Source organism: Haliotis rubra, unplaced genomic scaffold, assembly GCF_003918875.1.
Source record: "Haliotis rubra isolate DU_JTF1 unplaced genomic scaffold, ASM391887v1 Scf2032, whole genome shotgun sequence".
In the NCBI taxonomy this organism is placed as follows: domain Eukaryota; kingdom Metazoa; phylum Mollusca; class Gastropoda; order Lepetellida; family Haliotidae; genus Haliotis; species Haliotis rubra.
This window is the reverse complement of record NW_025766040.1, coordinates 19,981-37,328: the sequence shown is the minus strand read 5'-3', so window position 1 is coordinate 37,328 and position 17,348 is coordinate 19,981. Positions and strand designations below refer to the sequence as shown.

Below are 17,348 nucleotides of genomic sequence, written 5' to 3'. Positions count from 1 at the left end.
TATGATGGCTTTAGCTTAGGTGGATTTGTTTGTATTGAGGTTGTGTTGGTAGTTTTGGTTTATTATTTGAGATTTGATGAGTTGTTTTTGATTTCAGTTTTAGATGTGTGGAGATTGTATGGCTGGAGGTTTTCTGTAGTGGCTAGTTTGGCTGCTATGTCTGCTGTATTATTACCTTGGTTTGTGAGTGTGAGCTGGTATCCACATTAATGTTATGTTTTTTATTTAATTGTTGAAATGAGTGAATCTGTATAATTATGTTGTGTGTATTAGGTCGTTACGTGATTTTGAGTGCTTATGTTGGAGTTGTTTGACGGCGCTGAGGGAATCTGTGAGTATTAAGATGTTGGTGTGGGGGGCATAGTGGGGATGAGGTGTAGTGCAGTAAGGATTGCTGTGTAAATTCTGCTGTGTTAATGTTTGTGTGGTTTGTATAGTGGAGGTTTGTTGTTAAGGAAGTGTTCTTGTACATGGATGCCTATGCCTGTGCGTTTGTTTGTACCGATTGACGCGTCTGTATATATATTTTTAGGTGTGGCTGGGATAATTTTAGGTTGATGTGGGTTTGGATGGGGTTTGTTTTGGTTTGAGTGACAGTGATTTTAGGAGATTTGGAGAGTTTCTACTACTAGGTGTGAGTATCTACTGTAGAGGTGGAGGTTTGTCATGAATGTAGCTTGTTATGGGAGGTGTGTGCTGGATGGTGTTTAGGTGTTGTGAGTGTAGCAGACTGTTGAGGTGAGTGAGTAGTGGGGGCTTTGTTTGGGTTGTTTTTTAAGTTTTTTTTTTAATAATTGGAGTTTTTAGTGTTGGGTGTATTTAGTTGAGATAAGTTTGTATATTGGGTTGTGTTGGGCCCCAGCCAGTAATTGAAGTGCAGTTTGGTTTATTCGTGTTTTTTGATTGAAGGGATGCCTGTGAGTAGCAGAAGGGTGTTGTGGGAGGTGCAAGTCCTAAGTGCCTAGGGCTTGCCCAAGAACTGTACAGTATGGAATTAAGGTTTTTGTAGGACCAGAGCAGCGTAGTCCAGTCTAGACTATATAAGAGTTTTGCATATGTTTATAAGTGTTTGTCTGCTCCCCAGTTTGTACCACTGATAGCTCGCATGAGATTTAAATCTGTTTGACATGAGTTGACCAGAAGTATTAATGTGGGGTATGTCCATGTCATATGTTGAGTCAAAAGTTACACCTAGAATTTTGCCTCTTTTTCGAACTTGATTTCCTGGTTAGTAAGATGGAGTTTAGGTGTATAGTTTTGCATTCTTTGCTTTTGAATAAAGATGCCCACAGTCTTTTAACGTTAATGTGGAACCCCCATTGATGGGTCCAGTTTTGGATGTGATTAAGCATTCTTTGACTTTTTGATAGTGTCTTGGTTTCCTAAGGTGGATGATGTCCAAAGAAATGTCATCAGCGAATTTTTGCAGTAGAAATTTCTGGCCACTTGTCCTGAAATATGTCGTTAATCCTTGAAGTTGAATAGTGTTAGAGATGATTATGCTCTCCTGGGGGTTCCATTTTCTAGTGGAAAGGATCCGAGATAGTGTTGTTAGATTTGACAGAATGTTTGTCTATTTTTGCGGAATACCTGTATGAAATTTAAAATACGCCCGTGTATGGCATTTCCCTGTAGTTTTAAGGAAAAGGCCGTTGTGCCAGATCATGTCAGAAAGCTTTGCTAAAGTCGATAAAATGGCCAGCGTGTATTGTTTTGTGCTTGGGATACCTTTTTATCGTGTTCCAAATGTAAAATGTGATCTAAAGTTTGCCTATTTGGAGTGAAGCCACTCTGGTCCTGTTTAATTAAGTTACGGGTTTGGATTTGATGTTTTAGTCTTTTATTAACTATAGACTCAAGTGTTTTACATAAATGTGAAGTGAGTGAAATAGGTCGAAATGAATCTGGGGAGTTGATGGGTTTCCCTGGCTTTAGGATTGGCACCACCTTAGCTGTTTTCCAAGAAGATGGTATGTTTCCTGTGGTCAGATTTGGTTAAATAGTGCAAGTGTTATGTGTGAGCATGTTTGGTGGTAGTTTGTTGAGTATGGTGTATGTGATGTTATCTGGACCAGGAGCTGAGGCTGTTTTTTTATGTTTAATAGCTGCCTTGAGTTCGTGTATATTTATATTTTTGTTTATGGGTAGATGTGAGTGGGGTGGTTCAGGTGAGTAGGGTGGATGGTTTTAATGATGTTTTGGAAGTTTGCTGTGTAGTTGGTGGAGCTACTAGTGTTCGAAAAGTGGGCAGCAACTGTATTAACTTTTCTCTATTTGTGGGGAGGTTCGGAAGGTTTGGTTGAATTATAGACTTTCCCTTGAAAACTTTAAATTTTTTCCATATTTTCCTGGAGTTGTGTTGGTTTGAGGGTTGAGCAAAATTTTTTCCAGTGTTCCTTTTTTTGCTGCCTTGATTAATTGTTTTTGTGTTGTTTCTGAGTTTTGGCCAAATGTAATTTTGATTTATTGAGGGCCTTTTTCGTGCCTTTCTGGCATTGATAATTTCTGGGCTCCACCATGGGACTGTTTTTCTGTGCTTGGGTGGTCCGAGAGAGGGTATGCATGTATTTGTTATATCAATGATGGTGTTGGTAAGCTGTGTGTTAAAGGTCTCTGTATCAGTGTGTTAATAATGTTGGATGGGTCTACTTGTTTGCATAGTTTAGTGAATTTATTCCAGTCTGCTTTGTGTACATTGTATTTGATTTCTGTGCTGGGGTGGGGATAGTATTAGGATTTCTTTGTGGTTCTGGTGCAAGTAATGTAGATATGGTGGATTTTGATGGGGCAGTGGTCACTGCCCCAGGCGTCTGAGATGTACCTGTCATAGGCAAGATGTTGAAAATGTAGGGGTGGTGATAGTTAAGTCGATTGCTGTAGGTGATTGGACGTGGGAAAGAGGGGTATCTGGTACGTTGGTTATCGTTTAGTGTGATGCGGTTTTGGTCGTCTAGCCAGTTAGATAGGAGGAAGCCATTGTTGTCAGTATAGGGTTTTGTGCCCCATAATGGGTGGTGAGAGTTTACGTCTCCAAGGATAAAGGTGTTAAGGAATTTTGCTATGCTGTCTAAATCTTGGGGTATAAGTTTAATGGAGGGTCTTCTGTAGATATTTATAAATGAAAATAATTCATTATTTATTGTTGTTTTTATAGCCAGGACTTCTAGATTAGTGGTTGGAATATCAATTTCTGAATTGTTAAGTTTGGTTGAAATAAATATCCCCAGGCCCCAGCTGAGTGTACTTATAAGTGATGGTTCGTCTGGGAATGTGACCTTAAACCCTCTGCCGCAGAAGTTGATGTATTTGCATGTGATATTTTTGTTTTTTGGGGCAGAGGGCAAAGGCTAGGCGAACAATGGCGACACCAGGAGGTCAGTTTGTTGTTTAGTTCCCTCGTTCCCGTGGAGCTGGTCGCTGTTAAGCAAGCCGCAGCATCGAGGGAACAAAACAATCAACCGACCCTGACGTCGCCATTTTTCATACTATAAAGCAAAGGACAATGAAATCAAAGTCTCGGCAGGGCGCCTAGCCACCCCGGCACTCCGGCTCTTGCCCCATAAAAAAACTGGAATACCAAAGCAGCCATCCGCAATAAACCAAACACCCAAATCACCTTTCTCAAATTCCAATCCACTACATTACCTTAGTTCATCACATTTCGGGCACTCTACTACAAAGTACACCAACTACGCAAAAACCCACAAAATGCAAAAACTGTTTCCAATATAACCACACTACAGAAAACTGCAGAAATCGCTCATTATGCCCAAGGTGTGGGTCAGTCATGCACGACATAACAGAATGTACACTCGCCACTTACTGCATACGCTGTGAAATACATGGACACTCAGCAAACCAAAATACATGCCCCATAAAGCAGAGACAAATACTTAAACTAAACAAGCACCTCAAACACACTGACCTGCCCAAACCAGCAACCTACAACCATAGAACAAATTGCTCTCTCCTCTCGCTATCATCCTCTACCCCTCAAACATCTCTTCCTCCTCCAAGGGGCGGTGGGGGTAGCCTAGTGGTTAAAGCATTGGCTCGTTACGCCGAAGACTCGGGTTCAATTCCCCACATGGGCACAATGTGTTAAAGCCCAATTCCTGGTGTCCCCGCCGTGATATTGCTGGAATATTGCTAAAAGCGGCGTAAAACTAAACTCAGTCAGTCAGTCAGTCCTCCTCCAACACCTCCACCCCCTCCTACCACCCACACTCGCCCCGCCAAATCCCATAAATCTTCCAACCTCAATCCCTACCTCACTCCCAACCCCCTCCCTCCCCAACCAACAAAGCCACCCCTAACACCCTAATCCACCCGCCCCCAAACCAACCAGGCCCAAGTCCCAGTCCAATCCCAAATACCAACCCCTTAAATTCCCAACACAATAAAAACACTACTTCCAGCCCCCTAACCCCACCCCCACCCAATCCACCCAAACAACCCTGCTCCAAAACTGCGCCCCCCACCCCCAAACCCCCAACCAACCACTCCCTCCTGCGTCCTCCAACCCTCCTCTCATTCACTGCATCACCAAGACCCCGCTCACTCAAACCTAAAAATCCCGCTACACCTACCCTCAAATAAACCCCTTACACTCACCCCACAAAAATCAACCACAACCTCAGCCTCATCATAGAATTCATCACAGCAGCAATACTCATGCAAAACCCAACAGCCAAAAACTACACAACATTGCACCTGCAAAACAAAATATATCACAAAAGTCTAGCCAGCCTCATCATCGCAGTAAAATCCCTCTCTTAAACAAGTCCCCACTAAAGCTACTGTAGCAACTAAACCGCTCAATCAAAATTTCTGCCCCACCCATGGCTTTTTATAAAATTCTCTTCCAAATTACTGCAGTCATGGCTCTGATGCAATGGAACTGTAACGGCCTTCGAGCAAACGGACATGAGCTTAAGGCACTTACCGCCCAAAACAAAATTTCGCCCCAAATAATCTTCCTACAAGAGACAAAATTATCCCCAAAATTCGCCTTTCAAATCCCATGCTACAATTATATCAGGAAAGACAGACCTCGGCCAATCAAACAAACCAAAATTATTCAGAAATTGATATTCCAACCACTAATCTAGAAGTCCTGGCTGTAAAAACAACAATAAATAATAAATTATTAACATTTATAAATATCTACAGAAGACCCTCCATTAATCTTATACCCCAAGATTTAGACAGCGTAGCAAAATTCTTAACGCCCAAGACCTTTATCCTTGGAGACGTAAACTCTCACCATCCATTATGGGGCACAAAACCCTAGACTGACAACAACGGCTTACTCCTATCTAACTGTCTAGACGACCAAAACCTCATTACACTAAACGATAACCAACGTACCAGATACCCTCTTTCCCACGTCCAATCACCTACAGCAATCGACTTAACTATCATCACCCCTACATTTTCAAAATCTTGCCTATGACAGGTACACTCAGACGCCTGGGGCAGTGATAACTGCCCCATCAAAATCACCATATCTACATTACTTGCATCAATAGCACAAACAAACCCCTAATACTACCCCACACCTCCAACACAGAAATCAAATACAATTTACACAAAGCAGACTGGAATAAATTCATTAAACTATGCAAACAAATAGACCCATCCAACATTATTAACACCGATACAGAAACCTTTAACACACAGCTCACCAACACCTTTATTGACATAAGAAATACATGCATACCCACTTCTCGGACCACCCAAGCACAGAAAAACAGTTCCATGTTGGAGCCCAGAAATTATCAATGACAGAAAGGCACGAAAAGGCCCTTAACAAATCAAAATTATATTTGGCCAAGAAAACTCAGAAACGACACTAAACAACTAATCAATGCAGCAAAAAGGAACACCGGAGAAAATTTTTACTCAACCCTGAGGCTAAACCAACACAACTCCAGGAAAATATGGAAAGAATTAAAGCTATTCAGGGAAATTCCAAATCTATAATTCAACCAAACCTTCCGAACCTCCCCACAAATACAGAAAAAGCTAATACAGTTGCTGCCCATTTTTTCGAACACTAGTAGCTCCACCAACTACACAGCAAACTTCCAAAACATCATTAAAAACCATCCACCCTACTCACCTGAACCACCCCACTCATCTACCCATAAACAAAATATAAATATACACGAACTCAAGGCAGCTATTAAACATAAAAACAGCCTCAGTCCCTTGTCCAGACAACATCACATACACCATACTCAACAAACTTCCACCAAACATGCTCAACTTAACACTTACACTATTTAACCAAATCTGGACCACAGGAAACATTCCATCTTCTTGGAAAAACAGCTAAGGTGGTGCCAATCCTTAAGCCAGGGAAACCCATCAACTCCCCAGATTCATTTCGACCTATTTCACTCACTTAACATTTATGTAAAACACTTGAGTCTATAGTAAATGATAGACTAAAACATCAAATCAAACCCGTAACTTAATTAAACAGGACCAGAGTGGCTTCACTCCAAAAAGGCAAACTCTAGATCACATTTTACATTTGGAACACGATATAAAAGGTAGCCCAAGCACAAAACAATACACGCTGGCCATGTTTATCGACTTTAGCAAAGCTTTCGACATGATCTGGCACAACGGCCATATCCAAAACTACAGGAAAATGCCATACATGGGCGTATTTTTAAGTTTCATACAGGCATTCCTCAAAAATAGACAAATATTCGTCAAATCTCACAACACTATCTCGGATCCTTTTCCACTAGAAAATGGAACCCCTCTCGGGGAGCATAATTACCCCAACACTATTCAAGTTCATGATTTACAACATATTCCCGGACAAGTGGCCAGAAAATTTCTACTGCAAAATTCGCTGATGACATTTCTTTTTGGACATCATCCACTTCAGGAAACCAAGCCACAATCAAAACTCAAAGAATGCTTAATCACATCCAAAACTGGGCCCATAAAAGGGGTTCCACATTAACGTTAAAAGACCGTGGGCATCTTATTCAAAAAGCAACGAATGCAAAATTATACACCTAAACTCCATCTTACTAACCAGGAAATCAAGTTTGAAAAGAGGCCAAAATTTCTAGGTGTAACTTTTGACCAACACATGACATGGACACCCACATTAATAATCTGGTCAACTCATGTCAAAAGACTTAAATCTCGTGCGAGCTATCAGTGGTACAAACTGGGGAGCCGACAAACAAACACTTTTCAACATATACAAAACTCTTATACAGTCTAGACTGGACTATGCTGCTCCGGTCCCCACTCCATCTCCCCATCCAACCTACAAAAACTTAATTCCATCCAGTACAAAAGCCCTTACGCAAGGCCTAGGCACTAGGACTGGCACCTCCCACAACACTCTTCTCCTGCTCACAGGCATCCCTTCACTCAAAACACGAATAAACCAAACCGCACCCAATTACTGGGCTGGGGCCCCACACAACCCAATATACAAACTTATCTCAACTAAATACACCAACACTAAAAAAAATCCACTTTAAAAACTTAAAAACAACGCAAACAAAGTCCCCCTACTCACTCACCTCATCCGTCTGCTACACTCACAACACCTAAACACCATCCAGCACACACCTCCCATAACAAGCTACATTCATGACAAACTTCCACCCTCTACAGATACTACCCTAGTAGAAACACTCCAAAATCTCCTAAAATCACTGACACTCAAACCAAAACAAACCTCATCCAAACCCACATCAACCTAAATTACCCCAACCACACCCAAATATATACAGACGCTTCAATCGGTACAAACAAACGCACAGGCATAGGCATCCATGTACAACCAACACCCCCTTAACAACAAACCTCCACTATACAAACCACACAAATATTAACACAGCAGAATTAACAGCAATCCTAACTGCACTACACCTCATCCCCACTATGCCCCACACCAACATCTTAATACTCACAGATTCCCTCAGCGCCGTCAAACAACTCCAACATAAGCACTCAAAATCACGTAACGACCTAATACACAACATAGTTATACAGATTCACTCATTACATCAATTAAATAAAAACATAACCTTAATGTCGATACCAGCCTACACTCACAACCAAGGGGAAATAATACAGCAGACATAGCAGCCAGACCAGCCACTACACAAAACTCTCCAGCCATACAATTCCACACATCCAAAACTGAAATCAAACAACTCATCAAATCTCACATAATAAACCAAAACTACCAACACAACCTCAATACAAACAAATCCACTTGGGTCAAAGCCATCATAACCAAACCTATCACCAAAACCTCACCTACTCAAACAATAAACACATGGACACACTCATCACTAGACAAATCACTGGGCATAACAAACTTAAACCACGCGTTATTCAAACAAAATAGACACCCAGATGGACTATGTACACAATGCAAACAACCAGGAACAATTGAACATATATTTACACACTGCCACCTGCAACAAACAAACATCACACAACCACACAGCAGTATATCTTCTAAATACCACAATAATATACATCTACTTTTTAATCCCCTCAACCCGTCAACTATCTTCCACGCCATAGCCACCTTCCTACAAAACTCCAACCTAATCAATAAAATTTAGAACCTCCCAAACAATCACCACTACACTACCTCTCAATAAGCTTATATATTTAGACCAGGCTTCAAAACCTCATTTATCCATACTATTACTTTATTACCAACATAAGCCTACCAAACCTGTTTCACGGCCTCCCCACCTAGTCAGCTCACCCACAGCCTTTCAAACCACTGCTACGGCCTTTGCTTCATCGTCACCTCCGCCCACCCCAAACACCCACTCCCCACCCCACCCCACCCCCGTTACAAACCCGTTTTTCTTTCTTTATTAAGTCCCCTATTCCTAATTGGTACAGCTTAACTGCACCATTACAAATTAAGCCCCAACATGCTATACATTTACTCTTTTTACCCACGTCGCACTCACGAATAAAAGAAGTTGTTATCCATAAAGTTTGTTCGATATTGTACTTCCCAACTTCTAAAATGCCACCCAAAGAAGAATAAAGTGTTGTGGATCCACTGATGGACTTCTGTGTTTGAAGAGACAGAGATCCCAAAACCTTTAACCAGCCCGGGACACTACCTTCAGTGACTGGCGATCTATAGCCCATTGCTATACTGTTCTCTGTAGTGATATATTTTTGTGATTACATGCTAGTTTTAAATGTTCATCTGTGACAATATAGCTATTTTAGTGTCCTTCATTGACAGATGGTGATATCGACTAAGTTTATGTTAATGTGGAACTCTCATAGTCACGATATCGCTGAAATACTACCGATGTGACTTTAATGTTTCACTCACTCATGCACTCACGCACTCACTCACGCACTCACGCATTCACTCACACAATATGAAGAACCGGACTAGAACAGGAAGGAAGTAACTTACGCTTATCAATTTCGGAATCGGGTTGTCTGGTTGGTTTGTTTGGTGAATGCTTGTAACCGCATCCCAGCTGCACACATTGATATTTATGATAACCCTTGATTCAATGAATTACTCATTGTGTCTTGACATTTATTGCTGTCGAGGGAACGCTTCAACCACTGGTTTCACCTAAATCTTGGAGCCCTGGAGATACATAATGTGTACATGTCAAGTATTTATTACGTGTATTTTTCACATTTTTTACAGCGATGTCCAAGCGAACATTTTTTGCGGTGTTTCTAACTCTGATCTCGTTCATCAGGTACACTGCCTTCTGTAAGTATCCATCAAGTGTAATAACTATCATTTACAATGATATTGCCAATATTTCAAATTACTTTAATTTATAAATCAATTTAATACAAATGGCAATTCCAATGACTATTCACATCTTTCACGGGGAATGAGAAAAGTGTCACATTTATTCATATTAATATAATCATCCTACCTGTTCAGGCCTCCAGCTCCTGAGAGGGTACGTTAGTCCATGCCATTCAAAGAGAATTGTATCAACCACTGTTGTCGAACAATTGTCGACCGGTGAAGATCCGGGTTAGAATTGGTCTTCACCCATGTTTGTCGTAAGAGGCGGCTAACGGGATTGTATGGTCAGATTCACTGACTTGGCTGACACATATCAATAGCGTAGATCGATGGTCATAATGTTTATCACTGGATTGTCTGGTCAGACTCGATAACTGGAATATTGCTGAGTGCGGCGTTAAACAACATAGAAACAAACACTCTATAGTATGGGTCATGACGATCGGGGAAAGTAGCCAGCCAATATTGAGAAGCTGTGCATCCAGAGTCCATGCAGGTAGAAGACGTACTGTCCCCATGGTCTCTCAAGTATGGTGATCAACTTTCAGCTGATGGCAATCTGTAGCCGATTTCTGTATTATATTTTCTGTAAGATTCAAATATTTTGAGGGTCACATGCTAGTTTTATATCTTTATGTGTGTTATTCTAGTTATTTCTTTGATGGGCATTTTAGAAGTTGAGTTGATGAAGAATGATGACAATTTTTGTGGATATACAACTTGTTTTATTCTGTGAAAGGCAACGTTTCGACATAGATTCTAATGTCGTTGTCAAGCAAGTGATACATGGTAAAGTTTTCAGAACATATTGTGGAGGACATGTGCAAAACATTTCAAAATTTGAAAACAAGTGTGATGCAGTTCCCCTTTTGAGTTGTACCACATGTTCAAGTTTCATTCCGGTGAGGGTCGGTGGGGTAGCCTGGAGCTAAAAAGCGTTGAATATTAAGCCGAAACACACGAGTTCGATTCCCCACATGGGTACAACGTATGAAGCCAATTTCTGGTGTCCGCCGCCGAGATAGCATTGACAATTCTCTGTATACCCATGAATACCCGTTGATAGGCGAGGATCCTCAGCGTGATATTGCTTGAATATTGCAAAAGCGATTTTCCTTGCATATGTTTGTGACGGTTTTTCCCCAAAGCGGGTACATTTATCATTACTATTTTGCTGTGTTCACATGTTCCACATAAAGTCGGAATCACACAGGTGCACTACTTTTATCATTTCTTACCTTTATGTAAAATACTTAAATTTCATTGGTCAATGACGCTTTAACAAATTTCTATGTCACCCCTCCACGGAGGGTGACAACTGGAAAAAATATTACCCGCTGCCACGAGAAACCGCCAAACTGTATCGCTAACTATCGTACGACGTCATAATATGACGCATGTAGAATACGGAGTTCGACAACCGTCCGACTAGCTGTTTTGAGTTCACTATATACATTTATCTTACCGACTTTCACTGCTTTATTTAAAAACTATACTGAGGGGCAATAAGAACGCATATGAGGAAGAAATGTCAGATATATTTCTCATATGTCCAAAATGACATATGGCTGTACAGAAAAAGGCATTGTGATGACTTGTAAACTATACTGCAGTGTTTACAGAGGATTACGGATGCAACAATGTTTTTGCGAGCATCTTCAAAACAAGTGATATGCGAACACACAACTGTCAGATGACACATTTCAATACCGTGTGTGTCCTCCTTAAGCAGCCATGCAAGCCCGGAGTCGGCCAGGCATTGACAAACACGATCTCCTAATCAAAGCTTGTGAAACGGCTCTCCAGGTGAAGCTGCAAAGCTTGTGTCAACTCAGCTACAGTTTGGGGAGGATTCAACTGACGTCTCACACGGCACCCAAGTTCATCCCACAATGCTCGGTCGGATTAAAATCAGGTGATCGCGAGGGGCCAGTTCTAGACATCCACATTGTTCTGATGCAAAAGTCCTGTGTTATCCTAGCCGTATGTGGCCTGGCATCGTCGTGTTGGAACACGAGGCGATGTCGTCCGTGTCGACCCATCAATGGCAGAAGCCCTGGTTGCAACAACACGTTGTCAATGGGCGTTGAGGTTCCCTTTAAGAACAATCAAAGTCAGAGCGGGCGTTGACGTTAATTTCCCCCATACCATAACTCCATCACCACCAAAGCGATCACGCTCCAATGACACAAGGTTGAGCAAAACGTTCATGATTACGGCGAAAGACACGTAGCCGACCATCAGGGAAACTGACGTTGAAACGTGATTCATCTGTGAAGATGACATCTCGCCACTGTCTGGCACCAAGATAGCCCCCAGCATCTGCCCACCGTTGACGATTTAGGCGATGTGCATGTGAGGATCTGTCCACGATAGGGTCGACGACATCGGATGTGACGTGCAGCAAGGCGACGGGGTACTGTCCGGTCACTGATGGAACGTCCTCTAGTTCCTATCGTGGCATTTGCAGTCTCTCGTGCAGACCTGAAGCGATTCCGAAAATGACTAACGACGATGTACCGATCTTGCCTTTGTGACGTCACACGAGGCCCCCTGACGTGGATGGTCTTGGACACTTCCTGTTGCCCTATGACGTTGCTGTAGCCTCGAAATGGTCGTCTGGTGGACGTGGAAGTGATTAGCAACACCTCTCTGTGTTTGGCCAGCATGCAGCATTCCAATTGCTTGGTTCCTTTGGGCGTTGGTCAACCGTGGCATCGTGAATGTGAATGGAAGCCATTTCTCAACCTGTGCTTTTATGGGGAGCTGAGAGTGCACATTGCACGTGCACCATGGTTTTCTGTTCATCCAACTGCATTGTCATCGCACATGCTCTTGGGTGCGTTTGGGATGTCACGTCCCTGTCATTTGAAAACGTGGGATTTGAACCTAAACATCAGAGCTGTGCATTTCTTAACCATATGTTTTCACCATATTGTAGTTTGGAAACAGCAACATCTCTAAAACGGACTTAGAGTAGAAAGTCCAATATGCGTTTTAACGCCTCTCAATATATTTTATACATTGAATCGTTTGCACGCTCAACTTAAACATAATATAATCATTTTCAGAGCAGTTTTAGCTTTTCACAATATGTTTCACAGGGGTTAAAATCCAGTCGAGAGGCAAACGCCATTTTGTTTTGCGTGTCATTTAGTCGGTAGCGAGCTTATGGATCTTCACAATAAAATAAAATGACATTTTGTACATTTAACATGGAGGTAAGATAAATACGTTGTAAGCTTCTCCCTCGGGTAATACGGTCTGATGTACGGCGTGCATCAGGCCGTATTCGAGAGAAGCATACGAGTTACTGGGAACACATGACGGTACCCGTGTTCATGTAATCATTTCAGAATTTCACTCACAGTGCAATACATACCTTGTGAAGAAACCTGAAAAAGAATAAAGGAATACTTATACATTAATGTGTTCCTTATTCGTTTCCATTAGTAGATTATAAAAAAGTAGCGTGCACTCTGCGATGCCAACTTTATGTGGAGGGTTTTGGTGATTTTATTTTTACATGATATGAACCAAATTCTCCTTTTACAGCATCGTATTTCAAGTTGACAATCAGCTGGGAGATGCTTCATACACCAAAGGTACACCTTTAATTTCATAATACACTAAATCGTCAAACACGGTAAAGCCCATTGAAAAACCCTTTAATATGAGATTTCTTATGATTTTAGAAAGGATCTTTTCACTACAATTTTAAGTTTATAGTGTGCAGATATCAATTATTGACCAGTTTACGGGACACTGCATTGCATTCAGCGGTTTCATACAAGACAACGAAGATTACAACTTTATGGATACGAAGTTCCTGCGTATGGCCTGATCTAGCTGGCTGTGTTGTCGAACCATTACTTCACTGGTTGTTATTTAAAAAATAAACATATACTCTTAAACAAATGTCGGGGAATCTGAAATTTCAACTTGGATAGAAAGTATAAGCTTTAACAACTTTTTCAAAGACAGACATCTTATGAAAGCACCACCATTACACTTTACCACCACCCCTAAGCAGAACGCATGGGATGCACGTGCACAACGTTGTAGCCCTATACACGTACATGGGTGTCATTCTTTATTTGACGGTTTAAAAGAAGGTCGATAAATCACTGTATACCATTAATTTTGACAATCATCTTACATCACACAGTTGTTAGTGTTTGTTTCTAGCCGGTGTTTTTTGGTTTATATTTCTTTTTTTAGTCTTTTTTTTGTACTACACATGCAAATATCACGTCCTACACCAATCATCACCAATCAAGAGCGATTACTGTACAAACAACTTTAGTCATGAGTACAGTCAAACCTGCACTAGACGTTTTTCATATTCAACATGAACAATACTGTGTATCTAAGCATCCCTATGTCTATGTAAACATCTGTTGGGAAATAATGGGTAATGTGAAAATGGCTTATGCCTTGCATGTTACCAGATGCCGTCAAACCTGCATTGGCCGAATTTAATATGCAATACAAACAACATTATGTATCTACGCACACTTGTGAACATGTAAACATCTGATAGGAAATAATGGGTAATGTAAAATGGCTGCAGTCATACCTGCACGGAAATACACTGATATTGATATACAATGTGAACAATATTATGTATCTACGTATACTTAAATACATGTAAATATGACTTGTGCTGGAAAGTATTTGGGTAATGTGTCAAACCTGCACTAGTCGTAGTTGATATACAATATGAACAATAATATGTATCTACAGCTTGTTCAGCTTGACCTGATCATATGAATACTAATGCATTGCGTGACCGTGTCACAACTGGTTCGGTCTATTATTGTCAAGGGGTGCACCTTTGTCAGTTGATTGTCAACATGTCCGAACAACCAAGACAAGGCCGCCGTTTGAATCGACAAATCGTCAGCAATGTCCCAACTTTCTTCAAAAAAGAAGCTACAGATGGTTTAATGTTTCCGATTCGGGCTGTAACGAATCCAAGTATGAATGGGTCGCACGAACGCAACACTAACAGAATTCTTTGCTCCAATATTTAATGAAGTTAACTCGACCAGCCGTTTGTGCCATTTGACCTCCTGGGTCATGCATATGTAGAGTAGCTCAGGTCAAGCTGAACAAGCCGTACGCATACTTATGTACATGTAAACATCTGCTGGGAAATAATGGGTGATGTAGAAATGGTTTATGATTTACATGCTATCGGAGACCTTATGTATCTATGCATAGCTGTGTAGATGTTAACATCTACGTATACTTATGTACATGTAAACATCTGCTGGGAAATAAAACATAAATAAAAAATACAAACACAAAAACATTCGTCATGCGGAAGCGCAGGTGGTGATGCTCTCTCAAAACATTCATTATTATCTTATCAACATTGACTGACTCCGATATATCTCCCATTTTTTTCAATTGTAAATGAAAAATGAAGTTCCCGAATTTTTTTCTGAAATCATGTCATCAAAGTAATGTGACATAAATATATGGAGGTTGGAGTGTTCGAATCCAATAGTATTCACGACAGTAACGAATGTATATTTCAGTGGCAACGTTGTAATATGGATGACAGTCCTCAGCTGCTCATGCCCAGCAACGGATATCAAAGAGGGCAGGATAATTGTTGATGTTTTATTTTATGTGTCAGGTTCGGCAAGGTCCCGACAGAAGAGTGAAGACGCAGTCCTTGCAAGTGACATATAACATAGACGAGCGTACACATAAAGTAAGTAGTGAGTGAGTGAGTGGCAAATGGAGTACGTAAAGCATGTAATAAAAGAAATTTAACTTAACTGTTCCTACGCTCCTCTCAATGTGCTGCCGACTCTATACGCATTTTCCCTTGCGTAAGCCCAGCGATATTGGGGTTTTCAATATCTGTGCGCAAACTTTAGCGATGAGGAGGAGGATTTGGAGATTTTACGTGCGCTTTTTCGACATAATGCGTATTTCGCACACGTCAAATAGTAGACAGCGGTGCAGTTTAAAGCAAGTGCCAGTTTATGAAAGCCCTTCTATTTTCAATATATTGTGCATTTCGCATTCAACATATATATGGGACTAAATGTAATATATATAGGAACTAATATACATATATATTATTTCTCCATGGAGTGAATGTGCATCATTAGACAGGAATGGAGTCGATTGGGTCAATCCTCCTTCACATCTTGTATGCGCCATCTTTGGATTAGTTCCTTAGGCTCTGGTGCGAGGGGTACAATGTGCTCCGGGAATTTTAAAGGACGGGAGGCGAATCTTTTGTCGGGTACTTTCTAAAGTACAATTTATACTTTGTTACAGACGAAACCGACGAAAATAGTTTAATGTCGAAAATTTGGGCTAATGGATATTGTCCTGGAACTTGCAGTTAAGCCACATTCACACGTTATATTTGTACAGTAATGACTCGAAGGCTGAGACCGTCGTGTTCATGTCTTCTTCGTTCCTGAGTATGACCCACATAACCATACATTGTTCCCTTCAACACTTTACTGTCGCAGAATCTCTCAATGATTTTTATAAAAGAAGGCCATTCATGCGTACCGTGAATTCTATGCCTGTGTTCGCGCCATTTCGTCTCCTAAAACAGTCGTGACCCCACTGGGTATTGCATAGATAACCGACTGAGGAGAGTGATCAATGGGCATGTGATCATTGGCAATTGTTTGCAGACCATCATAATGGGGACACCATGTTTACCCCTAACCTATGTAATTCGACTCTTTCTGTCGCCCTACGTGTACCTGTTTCCTTGTACTAGCACACTCAGCAACTGTGACGTGGTTCTCCAAATAATCAGGTCTGGACCAGACAATCCAGTGATTAACTTTATAATCATCGATCTAAGCAGTTGAGATACGACGACATGCATCACCTGAGGCAGTAAGCCTTACCTCCCGTAGCATGGGTTGCTGAATGTCAATTCTAACTGGGATCTTCATGGGTACCTTGATTCGGCAGCGGATGTCCCAAAGTGACATTATAAGGCACAATGTCACGCAATTTCTCTAGAAATACATAATGCATTTTTCTCAAAAATACTAACTATAAGCCCTCATGGAGGCTACCAAATCATTTATTCCCAAAACAAGTACGTATTAAAATTACAATATTGAATTATAAAGTTCAAACGAAATAATACAACGTTGCATGAACTCGACTCTCGCGCCCTCTAGCGGCTGAACATTATCCGCCTATGTTGGCATAGTACAACGACGACAGCAAAAAGACTCTCAGTGAGAATCAATGGGCAAATGTCAGAGAAAGCCTTCAGTATGGAGTTCCACAGGGTTCTGTACTGGGACCAGTGTTGTTCACTATCTGCACATCACCTCTCGGAGACTTTGCTCGCGCAAATAATCTCTCGTTCTATCTCTACGCGGACGATACCCGGCTGTATCTGGCCTTTAAGCCTTCCAACAGAACATCAGTAGAGGATACATATCGTCGTTTGATGAACTGTATCAAGGGCATCAAGGTTTGAATGGCGCTGAACGTTCTCAAGCTCAACAATGAGAAGACGGAACTGCTG

The 17,348-nt window shown here is 41.2% G+C and overlaps 1 protein-coding gene across 1 annotated transcript in view; it reads left to right on the top strand.

The window, feature by feature from the left end:
• LOC124275868 overlaps positions 1 to 17,348 on the top strand; it is a 34,263-nt gene that overhangs the window by 14,823 nt on the left and 2,092 nt on the right. Inside the window, exons 2-4 of the mRNA XM_046711550.1 lie at positions 9,698 to 9,766; positions 13,370 to 13,419; positions 15,462 to 15,539. Coding sequence (XP_046567506.1) covers positions 9,698 to 9,766; positions 13,370 to 13,419; positions 15,462 to 15,539 — 197 coding nt within the window. The remainder of the gene's footprint in view (positions 1 to 9,697; positions 9,767 to 13,369; positions 13,420 to 15,461; positions 15,540 to 17,348) is intronic.